This window comes from Littorina saxatilis, linkage group LG2 (genome assembly GCF_037325665.1).
Source record: "Littorina saxatilis isolate snail1 linkage group LG2, US_GU_Lsax_2.0, whole genome shotgun sequence".
NCBI classification, from domain to species: Eukaryota; Metazoa; Mollusca; class Gastropoda; order Littorinimorpha; family Littorinidae; genus Littorina; species Littorina saxatilis.
The window spans coordinates 10,172,703-10,192,345 of NC_090246.1; the positions used below are offsets into that span (position 1 = coordinate 10,172,703).

The following is a 19,643-nucleotide window of genomic DNA, read 5'->3' on the forward strand; positions in this document are numbered from 1 at the left end:
TGCCAACTAGTCTCGGCCCGCTCAAAATAATAATGACCGAGACTTTCAGTACTTCCTTCGCGTGACGTCTAACCCTCTTACGTCATAATGTGACGTCAATGTAATGTGACGTCTTCAAATGTTAGAGTTTCTACCACAGACATACACACGCACGCACGCACGCACACACATACGCACGCACGCACAGACAGACAAAGTTATGATCGCATAGGCTACACTTACGTGAGCCAATGACATTAAAAGCAACGCCAAAGAACCCCCTCCCATCTCCGCACCCCCCCCCCCCTCCCCCACCAAAATCAAAACAATGCCTGAAAAAAACAAAGCCAACACCCCCACCCCACCCATTCCTTCCTGCCAGCCCCAGCCCCAAGAGAAAAAACCCAAAAAAACAACAACAAACTAGTCTGCACTTTGACCTTAGCTCCTAGTGATGATGTGATTGACAGTGACAAAGATGACACACAGTCCCGACCACACAAGCACCCCGTACACCCACGCCTTGTGTCTGAACGGTGAGCAGTGAAGCTGCTCACCGCCCAGCCTAGCCTGCAGTTCCGGCACCCTCCGTCGCCCCAGCAAAACCAAGCACGCCGGAATCACATACTGGATCGCAGTGCCTGCGTACGACCCTGTAATCCCCACCAGAAAATCAACCTGGTTGGTGATGATCGCAACGATGGTGGGCGGAACGATGCCTAACAGAGCAATAAGGTAACGGTTGACGAACTGCGAGTAGTGAGGTCGAGCCAGAAGCGCTTGAAGGTTGTTCCTGAGCGTGATAGCGATGATGGGAAAGTTTGTGCTGAGCGTGAACACGGGGAAGAGCGCCAGGAAGTACTCGAAGAACTTGACGTGTGTGATAGCCTGGCGCCCACACTCATTGGGCTGGAAGTTGAGCGTGTACAGATCTTCAACCTTGGCGAACGTGAAGACGCCTGTGAAGCTGAGAATTGCGTAGAATACCAGGATAAGGACGTAGTCGCCCCCAAGCACAGAGTTTAAGCGAGACTTGTTGCGTATCGGGGTGACGAGGGAGGGGAGGGAGTGGTGGCACATGAAGGAGTACACGCAGACGCCGAACAGATTGGGAATGCCCGATACGTCCCCCACTAGCGGCTTTCCTTGCCCCTTACCCTGAGCCAGCTTGATCACTGTCAGGGTTATCATCAGGCCAAACGCTGCAAAATTAAAAGCAAATTTGTTATTCTGAGCCAATATCAACTGTAAAAATGTCCCCCCACCTCCCACATATCCTCAAAAAGACATAATAATAATAATAATAATAATAATAATAACGAACACTTATGAATTGCCCCTTCTAGCCAGAGCTCACAGCGATGTACAATAGCAAAAAACATCAGCGCATACACACACACACACACACACGATGAATGGACAAAGGCTTCAACAGACACACATACGTGTCGTAACGTATAGTTTTGACCAATCGCTCGAGTACAAGATGCTTGGCCCAAAACTGTTTCAATTTTCATTTTACTCCCAAATCTGTATTTTATATTCTTTTGTCTGGTAAAATTAGTCAGGCTGGAAAACAGCTGAGAGAAAAACAAATGACAAAAACCTCTCCTTAAAGCTAGAATATGCAGAAATAAATGTGAAAGTGCACTCCAAAAGATTGCTCATGGATTGGGTTTTTTCTCAGACCAAATTTTTCTCTCTCTCAGGAAGACAGTCCCTCATTTCCTCAGAAAATCACAGATCCGAGGAGAATGTTGATCATACCTAACATTTTCTGAGGATATATAATTAGTGTGGATCACATATACTCACATATTTCCAGCTAGGAACAAAAGGGCTGAGGCCTATTCACACATACACACACATGCACGCACACACACACATGCATGCATGCACACATGCACATATATATACACACACACATATCCATGCACACACACACTTACCTAACCACCTTGCTATAGTGGTCACTATTTGCAGGTACTTTGTTTTCTGGACGTTGAAGAAAACGAATGGACCCAGGAGGCAGATAAATACAGCCTGGATAAGAAGTGAGAACAACTATAGTGCACCAACATCAACATTTCTTTGTCCATATGCATTGACAAGGATTTAAATACCAAGTCAATTTTCAGGATGAGTCCAGTTTTCATTGTCTCTGTTTTGATGAAAATCTTACTAGGGTGGCCCTTGGTATGAATTCATGGAAGAACATCCTGAATTTCCATGACAAAAATCCCCACGGACAATATAAGATATACCAATACCAAACCATGTGAAGTCTTGTGGCTTAAAGTCTTGACATGCTTATCAAAAGTTTCAGTGACACGGTTCCTTTTGTCATTTTCGTCCTTGGTAAATTTCATGTTCCCATGAAACACAGCCATAATGTAGCTCAGGCTTTAAGGACAATTCAAACCCAACAAGTATACATTAGCTGCTAGAAAATTTCCAAGAGTTACAGTTTTCATACCACAAATATTCTGTAGGCATTGTCCCTGTTCAGGTCGACCCCCTCCCAGCAAGGGTCCTTGTCTCCTACTGTCTGGTTGCAGGAATTGTTGGTACCACTACCAGAGTATGTACTGAAAAGGAAAAGGAAATACACAAATGATTAGTATATCAAAGTCATACATGTATTTACTCAGTTAAGGTACATCACTTTATGGGTAAATCAAGCAGATTTAGATCAATGAACGTCTAAAAAAAGCAGAACATGTGTATCAAGATCTGTCTATTCTGTTTTCACACACATGCAGGTAAGCCTGCACACACACAGACACACACACACACACAGACACACGCACACACACACACACACACACACACACAGACACACGCACACGCACACACAGACACACGCACACACACACGCACACACACACACACACACAGACACACGCACACACACAGACACACGCACAGACACAGACACACGCACACACACACGCACACAGACACACACACACACACACACATGCACACACACAGACACATGCACACACACAGACACACGCACACACACAAAGCAGTGCCCTGCACAGCCCCTGTTATTGGAGAGTCACACTAATAATGTCTCTCTCGTTTGTCCCAAATAATAATCTAGCCCAGAACTCATCCCTGCAATGGCACATTTTCCCCTGTTTTACTGGCTGTACCTTCAACTGTAATTTGAGTGCTATGTGCGCTTGATTATACAATGACACAGCAAACATAGGTGAGTGAAACAGACACTGGCAAAGACACATTTAGAGAATGATACAGTGGAACCTCCGTTTTAAGACACCCCCAATTTAAGACTCCCTTCTTAAGACCCTGTTTTTTTAAAACTTTCTGTTCATAACCTCTGTAAAGTTACCGCCATTTTAAGACTCCCTCCTTTTTAAGACCTGATTTTCTCAGATTTTTTGAAGTCTTAAAAGGGGGGCTCCACTGTATGAAAGAATCAAAAGGAGACGAGCAACGTTTCTTACCAGGCTACATCTCGGAGTGACTTAGGTACAGCTACTGCATATATAGACAGGTCTCCGTACAGGTAAACAATGATGCACAGGTTGAACAGTGATATTCCCGCTGAAACAAAAACATAAAACAGTGCTTCTTCATACACATGCAGGGGTCGCACAAAGAGAAAATGTCTAATATAGTATTTTACCCGAAAAATTCTCAAGATATATATATACCGGTATCACGAACTGAAAACTCTGCCTGAACAATCCTTCTCATTGCGGTCAATGCGCATGCGCTAACATGGGGAGATTAATCAGGTCGTGAACAACCTAACCCTAATCCTAACCCATGGTTCGTTTGGTCAAAGGGTCGCATTTTTTTAAGTCCAAGTTTGGCGCATGCGCATTGACCGCAATGAGAAGGATTGTTCAGCAGAGGTTTCAGTTCGTGACACCGGCAATTAAATCAGCAACCCATCAAACACACATTGGTTGATCATTTTTTGTAGAGGGCTCTTCCTTAAAAACATGATGTAATCTGTGTTTTCTAGACTTGATTTGACTGGTAATTAATGACATAACAGAGCGAGTGGTGGTTTGAGAGCCAGAACGCATACTTGTAAAAAAAAACCACATACATATAGAATTAGAAACATGTCTGCAAAAAAAAGTTTGATACATTAGCACCAAACTCTTAAATCAGCTTGACTGACATACAACAATTTAAAAAAAAATCAAATCAGCTTCGTCATGCTGGTAAAATGCATTATTCATGGAGATTGCTGTGTCAGATATTTTATTCCGACTCTCTGCAGCACGTTTTAGTACGTCACTAGTTTGCGAAAGTTAATTTCTATAAACAACATGCAGATATGCCACACACACACACACGCACACACACACACACACACACACACACACACACACACAAATGCACAGAATGCACACAGTACATGCATAAGAAACAAACAAAAACAAAAATACATGCAATGAAAACAATCATGTAGATTAAGTTAGTTTAACAAAACCAATTAAGCAACCACCAATGAAAACAAATGTAAGAAATTCCTACCTTTGTTGAAGAAAAGCTTGGCCATTTTACCCTGGAAACAAAATAAGAAAACATGGCAGATTTTTGAGTTCATCCAAGAAAATATTGAAGTAAACATCGATAAGCCAATTCAGGCAATAGACAAATTTCTGTTTTTGATCAAAATTACAGAAAATACAGATGTATTTCTGTATTGGATTGCTTTGTAAAAGAACTCTCAGCCAATCAAAACACAACAACTTGTCTTGCGTTCTGATTTACTCAGGAATGATTCAAACAAAAAACAACTAGTGAAAGGATGTTTAAATAGAAGAGAAAGATTGAGACTTACCATTTCTACCCTGTGCGTGATCTCAAAGCTGTCCTCATGACCTGCTGGAACACACAAGTCTGAATACAGTCAATCTGGCCATTTAAGACATGCCCCCCCCCCCCCCCCCCCCCCCCGCCTCTTTTTAAGACCTTGTCTTTTCAGGTTTTCTCTTCAAAACCTCTGTAAATCTACTTCCATCTTGAGAGTCGCTCCTTTTCAAGACCCTGGGTGGAGGGTGCAGTGATGACAGAGAGGGTGGGGAGTGGGTGGTTGGGGGTGGGGAATGTTTTTTATTTTTCATTCATATTCACTCCACCTTATTACAGCCTTAGACACAAATCACATACCAATTACGAACACACTAAAATAATCACACATGAACAACTATGACATGTCAAGAAGTGTAGCTCTGTGCCATTTTGTAGGTTGAAGTGATCTTTGTCCTTTTTTCCTTGATGGGTAAAGAGCTTTTGAATAAAAGCCTCAATGCTGAATGAAGACCTTTCTTCTACATTCAGTGACTCAATTATCAAGTTAGCACACAGCAAATAACCTATGGTCTGTTAATCTACATGCTAACATGCACATTCACAAACACTGTAAATCACTGTTCACTTTACAGGAAGAAAAAAGGAAAGAAAGAAATAAAGAGAGAAAGAACAAGTCGCGTAAGGCGAAATTACAACATAAATTTTAATCAAGCTGTCGAACTAACAGAATGAAACTGAACTCACTGCATTTTTACAGAGTCCACCACTCGATGCAAAGGCAGTGAAATTGACAAGAAGAGCGGGGTAGTAGTTGCGCTGAGAAGGATAGCACACTTTTCTTTATCTCTATTTTTTTTTAACTTTCTGAGCGTGTTTTTAATCCAAACATATCACATTTATATGTTTTTGGAATCAGGAACCCACAAGGAATAAGATGAAATTGTTTTTAAATCGATTTTGGAAATTTTATTTTAATAATAATTTTTATATTTCTAATTTTCAGAGCTTGTTTTTAATCCGAATATAACATATTTATATGTTTTTGGAATCAGAAAATGATGAAGAATAAGATAAAACGTAGTTTTGGATCTTTAACAAATTTTTTTTTTTTTACAATTTTCAGATTTTTAATGACCAAAGTCATTAATTAATTTTTAAGCCACCAAGCTGAAATGCAATACCGAAGTCCGGCCTTCGTCGAAGATTGCTGGGCCAAAATTTCAATCAATTTGATTGAAAAATGAGGGTGTGACAGTGCCGCCTCAACTTTTACAAAAAGCCGGATATGACGTCATCAAAGGTATTTATCGAAAAAATGAAAAAAACGTCCGGGGATATCATTCCCAGGAACTCTCATGTCAAATTTCATAAAGATCGGTCCAGTAGTTTGGTCTGAATCGCTCTACACACACACACGCACAGACAGACAGACAGACAGACACACACACACACACACACACACACACATACACCACGACCCTCGTCTCGATTCCCCCTCTACGTTAAAACATTTAGTCAAAACTTGACTAAATGTAAAAAGTAACCTTTATCTTGTAAAAGCGGGGAACTTTCTGACACTGTGCCGGGTGATACGTTCCTGTACTCCTGAAAAAGAGCAAGTAAGAAAGAAATGAGCTATAATTCACCTAAACGCAATTTTTGGCAGATATATAAAAAACAAAACAAAATACAAAGAAACACACACATTGTAATTTGAGTATAACAAAAAAGTACATTGTATACTTATTGAACCTCCCCCCCGAGAAAAAAAAATCCACCATACAAGCCTTGAAAAAAGATGTCTCAGCACACTGAATTTGCTGTGTTTCGCAAGGTAAACGATTTGTGCAATATTGCCTTGAATACCCTGCCAGATTTACTAAAAACTAAGAACAATGTTTCAAAATGATAACATTTTTAGGTCTAGCCTGATCTTCAAACCTGTCATTTAACATATATATATACAGAACTTTATGAATGAAAAGTAGCCCCCAAAAAGGAGCAATCTGAACATTTTCAAAATCATTGAATTATTGAAGGGACTGAAGAAGAGCTATCTACATCACAGGATCACACATACTGCACTCGCACACACACACACACTCGTAGCATTCCCCAAAATATACTGTGTTTGATGAACATATCAGGCTAGTTACATAATTAGAAGAGAAAAGTTTAAGGTAGGTAATCCACCGTGAGACTGACAGCATAAAATTAAAAAGCTGCCTCACCTCCGGCTGACCTTGCTGTTCTGCACGCAGAGCAGCGTTAGCAATGCCCATGGCCTCCGTCATGAAGGTCACCGTCACGTAGCTGCACGAGACAAGCCAAACCTTAACAAGAACTTTGGGTAATGCATTTTTACACTGATATATATCTTTTACAGCTGCAAATAAATTCACAGCAAACTTTGAAAAGTGCTGTTCACTTGCACCCTGACGTCTTATACAGTGGAACCATCACTGTGACACCTAGAACAATCTGAGAAAATCAGGTCTTTAAAAGGAGGGAGTCTTTAAAAGGAGGGAGTCTTAAAATGGAGGTCATGAACCGAAAAGCAAGGTCTAGAAGGGGGGAAGACTTAAATCTGGGGATCTTCGTCATCGTCGTTCATGGGCTTAGCCTCCCACGTTCACTCATGTTTTTAGCACGTGTGGATTTGTACGTGCATGACCGTTTTTACCCCGCCATTCAGGCAGCATACGCCGATTTTGGGGGAGGCATGCTGGGTATTTTTGTGTTTCTATAACCCACCAAACTCTGACATGGATTACAGGATCTTTTCCGTGCGCACTTGGTCTTGTGCTTGCGTGTACACACGAAGGGGGTTAAGTCACTAGCAGGTCTGCACATAAGTTGATCTGGGAGATCGGAAAAATCTCCACTCTTAACCCGCCATTCAGGCAGCATACGCCGATTTCGGGGGAGGCATGCTGGGTATTTTTGTGTTTCTATAACCCACCGAACTCTGACATGGATTACAGGATCTTTTCCGTGCGCACTTGGTCTTGTGCTTGCGTGTACACACGAAGGGGGTTAAGTCACTAGCAGGTCTGCACATAAGTTGATCTGGGAGATCGGAAAAATCTCCACTCTTAACCCACCAGGCGGCAGCGACCGGGACTCGAACTCACGACCTCCGGATTAGGAGGCCGACGTCTTATCACCACGCCACTGCGCCCGTCATATCTGGGGATCTCATAACAAGGGTTCCACTCTAAGTTATATGAACAAAAACAAAACAAAACAAAACAAAACCACACACACACAACACATACCATGATACACATAAAGTGACAGAAAGACAGACAAGCACACACAAACAGACACACAAAAACAGACAGACAAGCACTGTGACACACAAACAGAGAGAGACACACACACACACATTGACACAAGCACACGCAGACACAGCAGCATGCAGACACAGCAGCATGCACCCACACACACACAGTCATTCACGTACATGCACACAAACACACATGTACACACACAGTCATACACACAGTCACACACACACACACACACACCACACACAGCAATGTATACCTGGTAAAAGCCAGCACGATGATGGTGACCAGACTGACCAACCAGCCGGCGGAGTGGAAGGCAGCGGGCATGGTCAGTGCCCCTGTGCCCACAATCAGATTGAACACATAGATCAGCCCCACCTGCAATCATTATAAACACTGTCAAACATGCATATAATGCGTGTGTTTGTCTATCTGTCCCTTTGTGTTTGTGTGGATTTTAGTTTGTCTGTTGTGTATCTTGTTTGTCTATTTAATAATTTCAGTATTAAAAGGCCAACATATGCTGAAGTATAGTTCTAGTGAATGTTTCTTTTTTTTCCAAAATCAAACGTTCCATAAACTTTAACCTTTCTTGGTTTGTTTTTTGTTTTTGTTTTTTTACATCCTAAGCCAATCTCACTTAATTCTTGATTAGTGAATCATTTTAGCAAATCAAGACAAATTTGACCACTTCTTTAAAATGAGTGATGTGAACCATCTGCTCAACATAATGGTCTGGTGATGCTGGCTTGATGTCATGGGTCACCACTCAAAGAGGTGGCACATGTTGTACCCAACGCATGTGACTGTGACTAGTTCCAGCTTTAAAAGCAGGGAGAGAGTGCAGACACTTAGAAAGATCATAAGACAGACTCAAACAGAAACAGCACTGATCTGTATCTTACCGTAGTAGAAAACTGCACACCACTGTCCGTCAGCTCGATCACCACGGGTTCTTCAGCCATGGTTGACGTTGGTGCCAAAGTCTGCCGTCAAGTCAACATGGAGTGCTGGATATATTTGCTGAGCAAACCCGTAGCGAATCGTGAAGCAGTCCTCCTTTTGTTTTGTTGACCCGAGTCACATGGGGGAGTATTCGCCCTTTGATCTAACTCATTAGCCGCATTTCAAAAGTAGTGCATAATTTCCCGTTTGATGTACTATGCGTGTTAGTTGCATTTTTTCAATTGCATTTAAAGAGTATATATTTATTTTACTCAGTTATTAATGGAATTTTAGCGAAAGAAAACACGTTTTCATTTAGTTAAGATAGGTGGTTTTTTTTGCGGCTATCTCTTGTAAGTTGTCGTCTGCAACTTCCGCTTTGAAAGCGTGATGATTTGTCGGTGTCAAACTTTACACCTAACTTTTGCTGATCCCAGTTACCATATAACCAGTTAACAGCTCAGAGTAGCTACCGGAGGGTCTGTCGTGCAGTTCTGATCAGTGTGTAGAAATATGAAGCTGAACGAAAACACGATGATTGTCGGTAGAAAGGTGTTACTGGTGCCCTATGAACGACACCACGTACCCAAGTAAGCATGCAGTCAGGCTGATGGGGTCTATGTCGACCAAAAGAGTGGGATTCCCTGTAGGTGGAGTTCCAGGGAATACCACAGGATTTAGTTCCTGTAGCAGAAATTCGAGTATGGTTTTCCTCCAGGAACTCCACATACAGGGAATCCCACTTTTTTGGTCGACATAGACCCCATCAACTGCAGTCACTGTTCGGCCCACTGTTGTTTTTTGTTTGTTTGTTTCTTAGCGCGCGAGCGTGTGTGTGTGTGTGTGTAAAAGAGTGTTAATTACAATCTATAACAGCTGCAATTCACTTCTGTCACTTGTATAGAACAAAATTATATTATAGAGCCCCATTGAGAGTGATTGCAATGCTGGCATGGTTGAGTAGTAAGCGGCCAGTAGTGTGTCGCTAATGTATTTAAATCTGAAGAAAATCGCAGTGGTGCTTGCAATGAAAGGCCATCCTTGAGATATTTTGGCGGAAAGTACGTGCCCGGCCTATACCACAGGTGTCGTATTTAGACAGGTATGTCTTTTAGTCATGTTTGAATTCAAAGGACAAGAAAAGTTAGTGTTTAGTTGGACTTGGAGGGATGTCGTTTTACTGTCTCTGGAGAGAGACTGATGTTTTGCTTGAATTCATTCATAAGGAAAAATGAAGACCACAATAGACTGGCGCATTGGCCTAGGGGATAAGACATCGGCCTCCTAATTGGAATGTCGTGCGCCTGGCTGGTGGGTTAAGGGTGGCTTTTTTTTTTTATCTCCCAGGTCTATTTATGTGCAGACCTGCTAGTGCCTTATACCCCCCTTCGTGTGTACACGCAAGCACAAGACCAAGTGCGCACGGAAAAGATCCTGTAATCCATGTAGTTCGGTAGGTTATAGAAACACAAAAATACCCAGCATGCTTCCCCCGAAAGCAGCTTATTGCTGCCTAAATGGCGGGGTAAAACCGGTCATACACGTAAAAACCCACTCGTGCAAAAACATGAGTGAACGTGGGAGTTTCAGCCCATGAACGAAGAAGAAGAAGAATATCACAAAATAGAAAAAGAAGCCTTGGGTGTTGTTTTTCTTTCATTTCTTCAACAATGATAAAATATTGTGATTATGTTTGCAGATACCATGAGTGGATGAAAAGTGAGGAGCTACAGATTCTGACGGCATCGGAACCTCTCAGTCTGGAGGAGGAATTCAACATGCAGCGTTCGTGGAGGGACGATGAAAACAGTGAGATTGATATGAAAGTTAATTTGTACCTTTTCCAAAAAGAATCATTTGTGAATACATGTATAGCTTAAAAAAAAAGAATCTGAAGTGATAGCTCTTGTCATAGAATTGAAAACTACTTTACATCTCAGAAATAAGTTCTTGTGAATGTTTCCTTTTGTCCTATTTAATTATCCATAAACTAAACCTCTCTTATTTTTTTTATTCAAGTATATGACAATTAAACTAAGTGATTTTGTCAGCAACAACGCAAGTTAGGACCTTGTTATCTTTTGCACTGTCAGTTACATGCATCAAGGTTGTTTTTTTACTGTAAAAAGGATATTTTTGTGATTTATGCTTGCTCTTAAGAGTTTAATTACCCAGAGTATGCATATATGCCACTGATCATTTGAATTGATAATGTGTGTGATGCTTTCATTAAGGGGTTGAACAAATCTTGTGTTCCTTGAAACTTGTTTTAATGTGCTTCCATACTTTTTCAGAATGCACATTTATTGTGCTTGATAAAAGCAGATATGAAACTCAGGCTGAAAAGGGCACTCAGGAACAGGCTGAAATCGGTGAGTTTCATGCTGCAATGAGCTTGGTTTTTTTCCCACTGCCTTTTTTCTTTTTGTTTGCCAACAGTGGAACCTCCTGCCTCCGAAAACGGCGTATGGCTGCCTGAATGGCGGGGTATAAAACGGTCATACACGTAAAATTCCACTCGTGCAAAAGACACGAGTGTACGAGGGAGTTTCAGCCCACGAACGCAGAAGAAGAAGTGGAACCTCCCTTTATACTAATTATAGACCCCTGTTTTTTTGTTTTTGCAGTCCGAACTGAAACAGTTTTGACATGCACATCAGCCTTATTTCTTTGAGCCACTATATTCAAGGGAAAAAGATATTATACAAAATAATCATATGATCAGCCAATTTAGCTATCTTTTTCTCCTCTTCTTTTTGTTGCAAGAAGTATTTCTTTTGTCACTTAGCATTTTAATTTTTGTTCACAGATTCAATGGTAGGAGACGTGAATTTCTTCTTGGATGAGACGAAACAGGTTGCTGAAGTAGAAATCATGATTGCAGGTATGTTGATAATGTGTGTGTTTGTGTGTATGTGTATGTGTGTGTGTGTGTACCTGTGTGTGTCAACAGAAAACAGTATAACACGGCACAATAAACCCAAAACAGTGCACTATAATGCAACACAAAACAGTGTAACACGACAAAATTCGGTTTAAAAAGGCAGTATAAATACTTTTTTTTAGTTTGAATTGAAGTAAGAAATCGAGCAATTATTTAAAAAGACTTTCATCACTTTCATAACTCAAGCATAATGCCAAGGGTAGAACAATTTACTGACTTATTTCCCTTGCTTCACCAGAACCCGACGCCAGAGGCCATGGCATAGGACGAGAGGCACTCTGCAGCATGCTGCAATTTGGTCGGTGTGTGTGTGAGAGAGAGTGTGTGTCCGTGCGTGCGTGTGTGTGTATATTAACGTATGTGTGTGTGTGTGTGTGTGTGTGTGTGTGTGTGTGTGTGTGAGAGAGAGAGTGAGTGATAGTGAGTGATGTATGTGTGTCAGTGTGGGAGACTGAGTGAGTGATGTGTGTGTGTGTGAGAGAGAGAGAGAGATATGATGGAATTTAATTTTTCAAGGATAGAGGTTTGGCTGCAAGACCGAGAGTGTGTGCAAGAGAGAGAGAGAGAGAGAGAGAGAGAGAGAGAGAGAGAGAGAGAGAGAGAGAGAGAGAGAGAGAGAGAGAGAGAGAGAGAGCAGTGAAAGCGTCCCTGGATTTTGTGGTCCACTTTTAGCCAAAGGGACAACGAAATATGTCCTAAGTTGAGAGGTGTCCGTTCATAGGAGGGGGCTCACATCACGGTTATCACTGTATTACTGTTTTGAATTCAGGTATGGAGACAATAGGAGTGAGGAAGTTCGAGGCAAAGATCGGTCTTCAGAATGAGCCCAGCATAAAACTGTTCACTTCCCTGGGTTTTGCGGAGGTGAGTTGCATGCTTATAGTTGTCAATTACACTCATTTTTAGATAAATTCAAAGAAGCACTGTTGCTTAATGTTACTACTTGTACATTGTATGCACTGCAAAGATCGTGATGCACATCTGTTAATTCAATTTGTGAAATTGCATACAAGCAGGAAGGCAAACAAAAGACAGATAGACAGACAGAAAAACACATGCACGCACGCACGCACGCACGCACGCACGCACAGACACACGTACTTACGCACGCACGCACTTACGCACGCACGCACAGACACACACACACACACACACACACACACACACAGACAGACACACACAGACAGACACACACACACACACATACTCATTACAGTATAATCCTTTTTGCCTATCACATGAATATCAGCACAGAAAAATTTTAAATACATGTAGAATTTAAATCCTGGAAGCTATAAAACAAGGAAGATGACGACCTAGACGAAATCAGAACATTGATCATTCTCTCTTTGTCTCTCTCTGTCTCTGTCTGTCTCTAGTGTTTTTTAATTTTTTTTATTAAATTGATTCATATAATAAAACAGCAGAGCACACATTTTTCATTCTCTCTTTGTGTCTCTCTGAAAAGACAGGTGGGCTGTCAGACTGTTTTTCTGTATTCATGTGTTATCATGTGTTGATTAGGTCTGTCTTGACGGTCTGTCTGTTTTGTCTCTCTGTCTTTGTCTGTGTGTGTGTGTGTGTGTGTGTGTGTGTGTGTGTGTGTGTGTGTGTGTCTCTCTCTCTCTCTCTCTCTCTCTCTCTCTCTCTCTCTCTCTCTCTCCTCGTCTCAGTCTCTCTCTCTCTCTTTCTCTTTCTCTTTCTCACTCTCTCTTTCTCCCCACCCCCTCTCTCTTAATAGACAGGTGTGCTGACAGAATGACATTGTGAGTTCTTGTTCTGTCTTGCAGACATCTCGCAGCGAGGTGTTTCAAGAGATCACACTGGCGGCGGATACTGCAGAGTCACTGAAAGACCTTGTGCTGCCTTTTACCTCTCATTTTGATATACAGGCGTATAACCTTAAGAGTTAGTGTGTGTGTGTGCGGTGGTGGTGGTGTGTGTGTGTTGTGTGAGTATGATTGCGTGTGTGTGTGTGCATTTGTGTTTGTGTGTATGTGTGTATGTGTGTGTGTGATTTTCCTGGAAGCTGAACTGGCGTGTTCTTAAAAAGAAAAAAATAGAATGTAACTGAAAAAACGTGTATTTGTCCTTTCTTTCATCTGTTAAATTATGAATGAGTCAAAGCAAGCAGTCAGACAGTATGGTTAGCCGTTTGGGTCAACGATTTAAGTGTTATACAAATAAATTAAAAGCAAATCGGCTGTCTTAGTGGGCACACTCAACCACTGACAACATGCACTTTATTATTTAAAGATTAACTTAATTGCAAAACCGCTTAATTCGAATTAAGCCAACAAACTGGTTGAGCAATCTTATCTTGCTTAACTTGCTGCATGTGCTCTGGAAGCCAATCAGCTAAAGAGGCTTATGCAAGCAAAGATATCGGGTCATTTCAAGTCCGCTGACAGTATCGAAGCATCACAACTGAATCATTGTTTTGGTTCTTGTACCAGCCAGCATGCAATTTGCCCGGTGTCCAACAAAAGATCGAACAAAAAAAAATTTCAAAAAACAGAAAATCGGACGAAAGAGGATCGAACGGACAGAAGATTGAAGGTCAACAAATCGAAAACAGAAGATCGAACGACAAACACTCGAATACGGAAGATCTTAGGACAGAGAATGGAACGGACAATCGACTGCTAGATTGACATATGTCGCACTTTTTACATTTAGTCAAGTTTTGACTAAATGTTTTAACATAGAGGGGGAATCGAGACGAGGGTCGTGGTGTATGTGTGTGTCTGTGCGTATGTGTGTGTAGAGCGATTCAGAGTAAACTACTGGACCGATCTTTATGAAATTTTACTTGAGAGTTCCTGGGTATGATATCCCCAGACGTTTTTTTCTTTTTTTCGATAAAAGTCTTTGATGACGTCATATCCGGCTTTTTGTAAAAGTTGAGGCACACCTTCATTTTTCAATCAAATTGATTGAAATTTTGGCCAAGCAATCTTCGACGAAGGCCGGACTTCGGTATTGCATTTCAGCATGGAGGCTTAAAAATTAATTAATGACTTTGGTCATTAAAAATCTGGAAATTGTAATTAAAATTATTTTTTTATAAAACGATCCAAAATTACTTTTATTTTATTCTTCATCATTTTCTAATTCCAAAAACATATAAATATGTTATATTCGGATTAAAAACAAGCTCTGAAAATTAAAAATATAAAAATTATGATTAAAATAAAATTTCCAAAATCGTTTTAAAAACAATTTCATCTTATTTCTTGTCGGTTCCTGATTCCAAAAACATATAGATATGATATGTTTGGATTAAAAACACGCCCAGAAAGTTAAAACGAAGAGAGGTACAGTAAAGCGTGCTATGCAGCACAGCGCAACTGCTACCGCGCTAAACAGGCTCGTCACTTTCACTGCCTTTTGCACTAGCGGCGGACTACGGTCATTGTGAAAAAACGCAGTGCGTTCAGTTTCATTCTGTGAGTTCCACAGCTTGACTAAATGTAGTAATTTCGCCTTACGCGACTTGTTTGTTATCACATTGCGCAGTGATTTGATCACTCGACCCCTCCTCAATTTCGATTCGGTCAGTGTTGATGCCGTTCTTGATGCCTAGAAGCGTCAGATTTACTTGCCCCCCCCCCCCCCCCCATCCCCCTTCTTGAAGCACATGACTGTAAAATGGATGACAGAATGGATGTCAGGAAAGAGAGTCGGTTTTTGATGGTCCCAAGCTCCTGCTTAATTCGAATTAAGTTTCTCATCAATTAAGAGCAGGGTGGTGTCACTTTTCAGTACTAAGGTGCATGTTCTTATTGGTTGAATTTGCAAACTGACGAAGCTATTTGGTTAGTCAGTACATTGACCCAAATATTAAGTGTTAACCTTACATTATTAAAGTTAACTTTCATTGAATTAAACTTAACTTTAATTGCTGACCCGAACGGCTTGCGGTAGGTCAGTTGCTACGTGTTTTATAAATGCCCGAATACAAGAGAGAGAGAGAGAGAGAGAGAGAGAGAGAGAGAGAGAGAGAGAGAGAGAGCGTGGTAAGCTGAGTAGGATTACTGTAAAAAACAAAACAAAAAAAACCATGAATATTGATTCTCAATGGTCAGACACTCGTCTATTTTTGTATCCTTTACAGTAACCGGATCGAAAAACAAGAACACCTGGCCAGTCGGCACGTGTTTAAATCGTGTTCATATACTTTATAAGTTTATATTTTTTATTTTGGATCACGGTGTCATATTACATCAGGTGGCAGCTTGAAGTACTGTCGTAAAAAAAGAAAAATCTAAACAACTAAATGACTGTGGTAAGATGAACAAAGTTAAAAAAACAAAGGAATACTGTACTCACCAATACAAGAACGAGACAAGACGGTAAAAAAAGAAGAAAAGAAAGACGTCTCGAGTTATAGCTAGAGTTAGACAGACAAAGTAAGAACGAAGGAAATAGGATTGGACAAAAAAAAGAAGGGTGGAAGGAAGGAAAGAACAACAATAAGGAGGGGGAAAGAGAAGGAAACCTCCCTCTCTGTCTCTGTCTCTGTCTCCCTCTCTGTCTCTGTCTCTGTCTCTGTCTCCCTCTCTGTCTCTGTCTCCCTCTCTGTCTCTGTCCCTGTCTCCCTCTCTGTCTCTGTCTCCCTCTCTGTCTCTGTCTCTGTCTCCCTCTCTGTCTCTGTCTCCCTCTCTGTCTCTGTCTCCCTCTCTGTCTCTGTCTCCCTCTCTGTCTCTGTCTCTCTGTCTCTGTCTCTGTCTCTGTCTCCCTCTCTGTCTCTGTCTCCCTCTCTGTCTCTGTCCCTGTCTCCCTCTCTGTCTCTGTCTCCCTCTCTGTCTCTGTCTCTGTCTCCCTCTCTGTCTCTGTCTCCCTCTCTGTCTCTGTCTCCCTCTCTGTCTCTGTCTCCCTCTCTGTCTCTGTCTGTCTGTCTGTGTCTGTCTCCCTCTCTGTCCGTCTCCCTCTCTGTCTGTCTCCCTCTCTGTCTGTCTCCCTCTCTGTCTGTCTCCCTCTCTGTCTGTCTCCCTCTCTGTCTGTCTCCCTCTCTGTCTGTCTCCCTCTCTGTCTCCCTCTCTGTCTGTCTCCCTCTCCCTCTCTGTCTCTGTCTCTGTCTCCCTCTCTGTCTCTGTCTCCCTCTCTGTCTCTGTCTCTGTCTCCCTCTCTGTTTCTGTCTCTGTCTCCCTCTCTGTCTCTGTCTCTCTCTGTCTCTGTCTCTGTCTCTGTCTCCCTCTCTGTCTCTCTCTCTGTCTCTGTCTCTCTCACACACACACACACACACACACACTGACTCACGCACACACAGTGACTCACGCACACACTGACTCACGCACACACTGACTTACACTATCACACACACACTCAAACACACGAACCCTACATCCACACACACCATAACTTTCTTCTCGTCATTTCCACACACACATACGCACACACACACACACATACAACACACACACACACACACACATACACACACACACACACAACAAAATCAAAGATGCTATACTGCAAACAAAGACGGGGGGGAAAACAATACATAACAGTAACCTTGATAGAAATCATCAATTCCATCCACTCAACGGGAAGTGATTTTACAGGAGAACTTCACATTTTCTCGTAAACTTCCGACCATCGAGTCCCGAATAGGCTGAAATGGCGTCCTCATGTCAATGATGAATTTTCTCCATCACTTGTTTTTGGCGGCTGTGTTGTAGTGGCAGCAACGCCGCCACCTAGTGATGTTAATAGGCCAAGGTTGTTGGTGATGGATCCTGCTGGATAAATCTGTCCTCCATCAAGTAGTGTGTGTGTGTGTGTGTGTGTGTGTGACAAACACTGGAAAACATAGGAAACAGGGTCACATTCGCCTTGTGGAGTGAAGTGAGTCCAAAGATCGTTTAGAAAATATCTTCTTTTTTTTTCTCTCTGTCTGTTTGCCTGTCTGTCTGTTCCACTATTTAATCCCCCCCCCTCTCTCTCTCTTGTTTGTGTCACTCTGTTTCTGATTCTCTCTGTCTCTCACTCTCTCTCCCTTCCTCTCTTCTATCTCTTTCTGCCCCCTCCCCTCTCCCTTTGTCGCCCCTGGAACAGAAACAACGTTACCGCGTGTTGGGATTGTGGTTTTATGGGTTGTAAAAGAGTGATAACTCTTGCTTTTATTGAGGCAAACTTTCTGATAAGAAATGCCGTATACATTGTTTTCGCTTTCTTCCCGATTCAATCGAGGAGGAAAAAATTGCAATTAGGGGCTGTTACACAATCGTCATTGTATTGTGTATGTGACGGTGTGTGTGTGTGCGCGCGCGCGTTGTGAAATTATTGGCCAGTCACTAGCGAAGGATGTCTGAAACACATGGATAAAACGCACGTGTAGAAAGTTTGCTTCACATGTCAAAACAGTTGCAGAAACACAAACCTCAAAACAGTTGGGCTTTTTCCCTTTCTCAAACTTTTGGTAGCGTTCACTTTAAATTTGACGTCTAAAACAGACTAGTTTCTGTCAACAGTCAAAGCTGTTGTCACAAAAAGAATGCTATTCATGACAGCTAAGACTATTTTAGATCAGTCAGACACAAACAAAAAATATATTTCTTTACAAACGGATTGCCATAGCCAGGGCTCTGTTCACAAGTGTTTTTAACAGCGTGGATATTCATTCATGACGATGGCAAGTCACGTGGCTCCAGATGTCATCCGCTCCCCAAGCAACTGATTGTCAACAAAGCTTGGGCAGTAGCCATGGTAACCACATGCGCGAGCTACGCATTATCTTCCCACCTCTCTGGGATAACAGGACGGAAGTGGCTCACAAGCACATCCGGTCAGCTGTTTGGTTACGGTGTTCACTTCTGGGAATAGGGGATCGCAGGTTTTGACTCAGTTTGAGTTAATAGTTTTTACATCTCTCAACAAGGGAAGAGTGGGGGATTTGCGCTGGTCCTAGTTGTGTGTGTGTCACTGAGAAAGAAGGTTCTGCTTTCCGGACCGGTTCTCCTTTAGCATTATCAAAGTTTGGCGAGTTTTATTCGGGAGAGGATCAGTTGAGCATTAATGGAACCGGATCACTTGTCACGAGCCCTGCATTGCCCGACGAAGAATGAGTACACTTGATTTTCGTTTTATCGACTGACTAAAAATAAACAACTTCTCCAAGATAAGAAAAAACTTGAAGAATTCAAAGAAAGAAAGACAAGAGGCAGAAGTGGTGTTGTAAACTCTGTTTAAATCTCTCATACGCTAGGATGGGCACACACGTGTAAACAGACAGACAGAAACACAGACACGGAGACAGTCAGAAAGACTTTTGACTGACATCAGTGCCGCCATCATCACACAAAAACCTCCGAACCTTTCAACTGCCTGTTGTCGAGCAAATTAACACTCAACTACCACCGGGGCACTTACCAACGGACTTGTCCTGGCCGGTGGACTGACTGGTGAAATTGCATTTCAGTAGTGGAGCCGTTCAAAATTCAGCAACAAGTTTGCTGGCTTTGTGTTCAAAGCCGTCCACAGTTCTCCAATACTGCTATTCAGAAGTTCTGGTAAATAAGAGAAGCGGAAAAGAAACAGTTTCTGCCACTATGATCTGCATGCCATACTGCTATCGCGCATATTCCGTGGGTACAGTTCTAGGCGCTCTGCAGTGATGCCGTGTGAGATGAAATTTTATACGGCCAGTAGATTGCAGCCATATCGGCGCATAT

The 19,643-nt window shown here is 42.0% G+C and overlaps 2 protein-coding genes across 3 annotated transcripts; one reads left to right on the forward strand and one right to left on the reverse strand.

The window, feature by feature from the left end:
* Positions 1–378: 378 nt before the first annotated feature.
* LOC138958173 (transmembrane protein 104-like) lies at positions 379–9,122 on the reverse strand. 2 transcript variants are annotated; one of them, XM_070329258.1, is made up of 10 exons: positions 8,984–9,122; positions 8,335–8,456; positions 7,017–7,098; positions 6,330–6,390; positions 4,814–4,854; positions 4,504–4,534; positions 3,456–3,555; positions 2,456–2,567; positions 1,929–2,022; positions 379–1,181 (listed from the first exon to the last, which is right to left on the reverse strand). In XM_070329258.1, exons 1-10 carry the CDS (start codon positions 9,041–9,043, stop codon positions 421–423), a joined length of 1,464 nt encoding a protein of 487 aa, XP_070185359.1. In that variant the 5' UTR covers positions 9,044–9,122; the 3' UTR covers positions 379–420. The 2 variants fall into 2 exon arrangements, with proteins under 2 accessions (XP_070185359.1, XP_070185358.1); XM_070329257.1 differs by having other exon boundaries at positions 4,814–4,857.
* Positions 9,123–9,374: 252 nt separating this feature from the next.
* On the forward strand, positions 9,375–14,031 carry LOC138958175 (alpha/beta-tubulin-N-acetyltransferase 9-like). The gene is made up of 7 exons (XM_070329260.1): positions 9,375–9,613; positions 10,723–10,832; positions 11,318–11,395; positions 11,833–11,907; positions 12,206–12,265; positions 12,737–12,831; positions 13,758–14,031. The coding sequence occupies exons 1-7, from the start codon at positions 9,537–9,539 to the stop codon at positions 13,878–13,880; spliced, it is 618 nt and encodes a 205-aa protein (XP_070185361.1). The 5' UTR covers positions 9,375–9,536; the 3' UTR covers positions 13,881–14,031.
* The last annotated feature ends 5,612 nt before the right edge of the window (positions 14,032–19,643 follow it).

Bases quoted from the DNA above. Each gene is read 5' to 3' on its own strand.
- LOC138958173 (XM_070329257.1), bottom strand. From the start codon at position 9,043: ATGGCTGAAGAACCCGTGGTGATCGAGCTGACGGACAGTGGTGTGCAG. The intron at 4,535-4,813 runs GTAAGTCTCAAT...TTTTGTTTCCAG, and splicing joins TCACGCACAGGGTAGAAATG to GGTAAAATGGCCAAGCTTTT. The intron at 2,023-2,455 runs GTATGAAAACTG...CTTCTTATCCAG, and splicing joins ATGCCTACAGAATATTTGTG to GCTGTATTTATCTGCCTCCT.
- LOC138958175 (XM_070329260.1), top strand. From the start codon at position 9,537: ATGAAGCTGAACGAAAACACGATGATTGTCGGTAGAAAGGTGTTACTG. The intron at 9,614-10,722 runs GTAAGCATGCAG...TTATGTTTGCAG, and splicing joins GAACGACACCACGTACCCAA to ATACCATGAGTGGATGAAAA. The intron at 11,908-12,205 runs GTATGTTGATAA...TTGCTTCACCAG, and splicing joins AGTAGAAATCATGATTGCAG to AACCCGACGCCAGAGGCCAT.